General features: G+C 40.2%; 1 protein-coding gene across 1 annotated transcript in view; it reads left to right on the top strand.

Moving 5' to 3' along the window:
- CUNH17orf75 (chromosome unknown C17orf75 homolog) overlaps nt 1-4,402 on the top strand; it is a 17,237-nt gene extending 12,835 nt beyond the window's left edge. Inside the window, exons 9-10 of the mRNA XM_031352884.1 lie at nt 2,408-2,511; nt 3,522-4,402. Coding sequence (XP_031208744.1) covers nt 2,408-2,511; nt 3,522-3,728 — 311 coding nt within the window. The 3' untranslated portion in view covers nt 3,729-4,402. The remainder of the gene's footprint in view (nt 1-2,407; nt 2,512-3,521) is intronic.
- The last annotated feature ends 2,310 nt before the right edge of the window (nt 4,403-6,712 follow it).

Raw genomic sequence — 6,712 nt, 5'->3', positions numbered from 1 at the left:
TATATATATATATATATATAAGCATGTATGAAGATTAGAAGACAACTTTTGGGAAAGGGTTTTTCTCCTTCCATCATTAGGATCAAACTCAGGGTTGGTGGCAAATACCTTGACCCACTGGAGTCACCTTGCTGGCCCCTGATAAAGGCTTTGTGTGTGTGTATATGTGTGTGTGTGTGTGTGTGTACTGTAGTAAACTTGGCTCAACCCAGACAACACAGATTGACAATAGATCGTTGCAATAACATGAGGTTTATTGATCCATGTATGTGGGGTTCCCCACCCTCACGGGGGGGGGTCAACCCCAAACTCAGAAAGCACACATCTTTTATACTTTTATACAAAGGGCAGATTTCTGCAACAGAGCTAGCTGACTTACTCTGGTTGGTGGAACACAGGACAAAGGATCTCATCAGGCATTGGTTGGCTTGCTCAGGGGGCTGTTCTTGGCTTAGTTAGCCAACTTCCGTATCCAGCTCTGCACCTGGCCTTAAAAAGTCCCTGGGAAGGGGCTGAGTAACTAGGTGGTAGGGGGATTGTTGGCACCGAGGTCAGGGGGACAGTTTGTGGTCTTCTTCGAAATTCACTACAAGACGGTTGGGGAGCTCTTCTGAGAATTGCTAATCTTGTTTTCGTGGATCTTAGTGTCATTGCGATTACCAGTTATTTTTGTTTTGGCCTTACTTAGCTTAGTCAGAATGGTCTGGTCATTCTGTCTCAACATTCTGACCACCAGAACTTTGTTTTTACATCATGTCCTTGGCTATCTCTGGAACACAGCTTCTCAGTGTCTGAAGCTGCTGCTTACAGGAGCTGGAATATGGCTCTCTTATTTTACTTTATTTCTACATTCCCAGAACTTTGTTTCTATATTCTCAAAAACTTGGTTTCTGTATTCCCAGAGCCTTGTTTCTACAGCTTTGTTTTTTTACTTTATTACTTCATATACAACTTTGTGAGTGTTTTAACAACTGTAAGTGTTAAATGTAAGTGTACATGTGGAGATCAGAGGACAACTTCACCTTCCACCATGTTTAAGGCAGGGTCTCTTTTGTTGTTACCTGCAGTGTTTTTGGGCCTAGCTTGATCATGAGTTTCTGGGATTTTTCTTGTCCTTCCTTCTATCTCCCCATACAATGCTGAGATTGCAGATAATTGTACTGTGTGTATCAGCCTTTACAGGGTCCAGGGACCCTAATTCAGGTCCTCATGCTGTGAGGCAAGTACTTTTTCTTACCTAGTCTTCTCTTTCACCCACCCAAGAGCTCTTTGAGACATAATCTTACTCTGCCTACCTTTGACTGCTAGGATTAAAGGTGTTCCACACATGACAGCCCCCTTATTTTATTTTACTTTTTTTTTTTTTTTTGAGACATGTTTCAAAAACCTGGAACTTACTACATAAACTAGGCTGCTTACCAAGTTTGGGAGAATACAAACAAACAGCTCTAAAGGGACTTTTTGTTGTTTTGATTGTTGCAACAGGATGTCTTTACATAATCCTGGCTGTTCTGGAACTCACAGTGATCTACCTCTGCTTCCCAAGTGCTGGATTTAAAGGCATACACCAACACACCCAGCTTCCAAAGCATTTTTTGATATAACAGATTGGAAGCAACCTAAATGTTTTCCAACAGGAAATCAATAATACATTGCTAATTCATACAGTGGAATGTAGAACAGCTAAAAGTGAACTAGAAATATATGTTAATATGGCTCTAAACATACTGTTTAGTGAAACAGCTACTAAGAAAACCACACAAAGCTTTAACATATACAGAACAGTACATGTATAAGACAAGACATGTTGGTAGCCAAAGCTTGAGGTACGTATAGGAATGACAGTCCTTTCTGATGCGTAGAGAGGGGAATGTGATTACGGTACTTGACTGTTGTAGCCCTGGCTGTCTTGGACTTGCTTTGTAGACTAGGCTGGCTTTGAACTCATAGAATCCACCTGCTGCTGCCTCCTGAATGCTGGGAGTTTTAAATAATTATTTATAAATGTTTTTATAAAGAAATTCATGTGCTAGGACTGGACAGATGGTTAATAGCATGTGCTGCTCTTTCAGAAACCCAGAGCTGGGTTCAGCCTATCTAATACACATCTGCTCTCCCAGAGCCCCTGTACTCATGTACACATAAAAGAAAGATAACAAAAGTAAAACCTTTAAAGACTGACATTACACTGGGTGGTGGTGGCACACGCCTTTGATCCAAGCACTTGTGAGGCAGAGGCAGGAGGATTTCTGAGTTCGAGGCCAGCCTGGCCTACAGAGTGAGTTCCAGGACAGTCAAGGCTACACAGAAAAACCCTGGAAAAAACCAACCAACTAACCAACCAAACAAAAAACCTGACATACATGTGCTCTGTGGTGTTTAATTTTGTGTATTTGCTGTTGTTTAGGAAGCAACCGTTTTTGTGAAGACTGGATGCAAGCTTTCTTACACAGTGCTGAAGGGGGTAACCCTTTTCTTTTCAGACAAGTCCTGGAAAACTTTAAACTAAAGGTAATGAATCGGCTACAGGCCTGGGTCAGCTATGTTGTTTTTGTTCTGCATTTAATTCCTGCAGGTGGTAGCATCGGTGATGGGCTTTTGCAATTACAATGTTCTTTAAAAGGGGCATCCTCAGAGCTCAGGACACAGGAGGTGCCTGCTGTCCAGCAGCACTGCAGGCATGTGATTTCATTTTCACCACTTTGGGGTGAATTGCTTGCTTATATTTAGGGAACATCAAGCTGATACTTTCTGATCCATCTTAGTTGAAAAACACAGAAATAAATGATTTCGAATTCTAGCAAGTGAGGGTTGTCACCTTAGGAGCCTTTTTTAAAAAGTATTTTATTTATTTATGTTATGTATATGAGTACACTGTAGCTGTCTTTGGACACCAAAAGGGGGCATCAGATCCCATTACAGATGGTTGTGAGCCACCATGTGGCTGCTGGGAATTGGACTCAGGACCTCTAGAAGAGCAGTCAGTGTTCTTAACTGCTCAGCCATTTCTCCAGCCCCAGGAGCTATTTTTTTTTAAAGAGCCTTTATAAATGTGAGATTCTCTTACACTAAAGGCAAGCATATTAGCAATAGGAATAATGGGTGTTTTTTAAAAGTTCAACATTGGGGTTGGAGAGATGGCTGAGCACTTAAGAGCACTGACTGCTCTTCCAGAGGTCCTGAGTTTAATTCCCGGCTCATAACCATCTGTAATGGGATCTGACACCCTCTTCTGGTGTATCTGGAGACAGCTATAATTATACTCATATACATAAAATAAATAAATAAATCTTAAGAAAAAAGTTCAATATTAACAGGGTGTGGTGGTACACAACTTTAATCCCAGCACTCAGGAGACAGAGTTCAAGGCTAGCCAGAGCTACATAGTGAGACCCTGTGTCAAGAGCCAAAACAAAAACCGACATTATCAGTGTACACCGAGTGCTCAGCTAGAGGCAGGGTATTTTTCAAGCATCGTCATCATCTCACTGAGCATATTTAACAGGGTAATCTTTTTCTAGGCTATACAAGACACAAACAATTTGAAGAGATTTATCCGGCAGGCAGAGATGAGTCATTATGCTTTGTTTAAATGTTACATGTTCCTTAAGAACTGTGGCAGTGGAGATATCCTTTTGAAGATTGTTAAAGTGGAACATGAAGAAATGCCCGAGGCCAAAAGTGTGGTGGCTGTCCTTGAAGAATTCCTGAGAGAAGCGCTTGTCTGAAGTTCCAGTCCCGTGTTGAGCATCTGTCTCATGGATATACTGAGACTACGTGTGAGGGGCTGTAATTCCATTGTTTATAGGATTGCACTACTCTAAGATGACTGGAAACACCCCAGCTTCTTCCTTTTGTGCTTTTTTTGTTTAACTTAACTTAATTAAACACAACAATCAGAGGAATGTCTTCACCAGGTCCTAGGCAGATGCTGTGTTACAACTGTGGAATTTTGCTGCCATACTAGTCTCATAAATCTTAAGCATCAAACATGTGTTGCCTAAAAAGCTTTGAAGAGGAGTTTTGGCTTCTTGGGAGTGTACTGTAGTATTTAGCAGGATTTTCTCCTCCAAAGAAACAATAGTATGTCTTTTTAGTACAATGTAGAAGTTTTTAAAGTACATGATCTTAGCAAGATGTGATGGTACATGCCTATAATCCCAGCTACTCAGGAGGTTGAGGCAGGAGGTTGTGAGGTTCCAGGCCAGCTTGAGCTACAGAGTAACTTTATATCCAGCGTGGACTCCAAAGCAGCCATCATCATCCTGGTCTTACTGCACCATCATGTCCCTTCAGAGACAGCCTGTTCATCCTGTGAGTACCTGATACATATCAATGGTTGCAGAATGATGAAGCCACCTTGTTAAGCAAATATACAAATAAATTATGAGTGTAGAAGAACTTAAAAATGAGTTTTTTTATATAGAAGCTTGTGGGCCTGCAAGATGGCTCAGAAGGTAAAGAAACCTGCCACCAAGTCTAACAACCTATGTTCAATTCCCAGGACTCACAAGGTAGGAGAGAACCAACTCCACCCATACATACACACCTGCATACACAATAAATAAATATATGAAAAAATGGTGGGCTGGAGAGACATTGCTGTTCTTGGAAAGGAGTCAGCACCTACCTAGTGGCTCACTACCACCTATAACTTCAATTTCAGGGGATTTGACACCGTTCTGAACTCCTCAGCCATCAGGCACACATGTAGTGTATAGACATACATGCAGATAAAACATACACATAAAATAATCTAAAACCAGTAAGAAAAGAAAGAGAAGAAGAAAAAAGAAGAAGAAGAAAAAGAGAGAGAAGAAAGGGATATACTAGTTTCAAAATGAAACATTCTGACTAAAAAGCTCTTGTGGAATGGACACAACAGGTACTCATTTGCCAGGAGCCTGTATGTTCTTCCTTATTTCTAGATAAAAATGCTAGAGTTATTAAACAGTATTAAGAAAAAGGGGGAAAAACCAGTTAATATAGGAAATATCTCTGACTAGGAAATATAAAAATGCACTTGAAGCCAAATGTAGTGATTCATGTCTTTGAATGTAACCCTTGACAAGACGTAGGCAGTTGGAACTCTGTGAGTTCAGGGCCAGTCTGATTTACTAAATTACATAACAAGCTTCAGGCCAGCTGGAACTACATAGTGAGACCCTGTCTCAATAAATAAGAAAATAAACAATATTTTAAAAATTAAAAAATGTAAACAAATTCTTCCCATAACAATTACTCATTGATTTTAGATTTTTTGTGTCTGTCACAAGCCTCAGATCATTTTGCCCTGAGTCAATTGCAAGCCCCCTTTGAGTACTCATTTCTGATTCCCATGGGTGCCAGCTGCAGCCACACACATAGCTGTTATGCATAGCTCTTTAATAAATCCATTTGGTAATGATTTTGGTTTAGAAAATCAGAAGGCTTATGTTCTCACTGCCTTCGGGATGCTCAGAGGAGCATGAGTCTGTCAAACAGAGGCACTCTTAACTTCTTGTAAACTCTGTAAGAACCGAGTTCTAACTCAGTGACAGACTGATCATGGCTTTCTGCCGTTCGCTCTCCATAAGTCAGTCTAGGGACATGAGTCACTACACCCTTTCTTTCCCTTTAATGAGAAATACAATTCAGGACCTTCATAAATGCTTTCATATGGCTTTAAAGTTTAATAACTTGGATTATAGGCAGTATAGAAAAGAATGTAAGTAGCATTTTTATAGCTATCTGATGGCTGGATAGTCAGCAGCTCTGTGGCACTTTCCTTGAATCTTTTCCTAATGCACTTGGTGCCCACTTGGAAATCATTAAAAATGAGCAACATTAGGACATCGAGATTTTGAGTCTATAAAACAATAATCTTTATTTTTAAATTCACAATCAGGAGTGTAGCAAATGGAATTCAAAAAATAAGTGAAGGGGCTAGGGAAGCAGCTCAGTGTAAAGTATTCACTATGCAAGGGTAAGGACCCCAGCTTGATCCTCAGAACCTACATATAAAAGCAGGTGTGCTCACATGTGCTTGCAATCCCAGCACTGGGGAGGGAGACAGTTCTTACTGACCAGCCCTGCTGACTTGGTGGTAAGCTTCAGGCCAGCAGAGACCTTATCTGAGAACAAATGGAAGAAAAAAAAAGACAGCTCAATGGATAAAGACCCTGGCCAACAAGTCTGGCGCCTGAGTTCGACCTCCAGAGCCCACTCCTGCAAACTGCTCTCTCACTCTGTATATGCATCCTTCAGAGCTATTAATTAACAAACAAGAAAACAAAAAGGTAGATGGCTCCTGAGGATTGACCTCTGGCCTCCAAATGTTTGCACACACAAATAATAATAATAATTATATATATATATACACACATATATGCAAATGTTCTACCAAAAGTAATAAAAATAAAAGCAAATGCAGCCAGGTAATGGTGGTACACATCTTTAATCCCAGCACTCAAGAGGCAGAGGCAGATGGATCTTTGAGTTCAAAGTCAGCCTGGTGTATGGAGTGAGTTACAGAATAGCCAGAGTTACACAGAGAAACCCTGTCTTACAAAACAAAACAAAATAATAATAATAAAGGAAATGCATTAAATCACTTGTGGATATAGGAAAAACATAACTCTATATTCTTTGCTTATTTGTAGGTACTTCTTTGTAATGTAGGCCCACTACATTGCACAGTTGTATTTAGTAGTCTTATATTTAAAAAGAATCT

This window comes from Mastomys coucha, unplaced genomic scaffold (assembly GCF_008632895.1).
Source record: "Mastomys coucha isolate ucsf_1 unplaced genomic scaffold, UCSF_Mcou_1 pScaffold5, whole genome shotgun sequence".
Taxonomy (NCBI): domain Eukaryota; kingdom Metazoa; phylum Chordata; class Mammalia; order Rodentia; family Muridae; genus Mastomys; species Mastomys coucha.
This window is presented reverse-complemented; position numbering and strand designations above follow the sequence as displayed.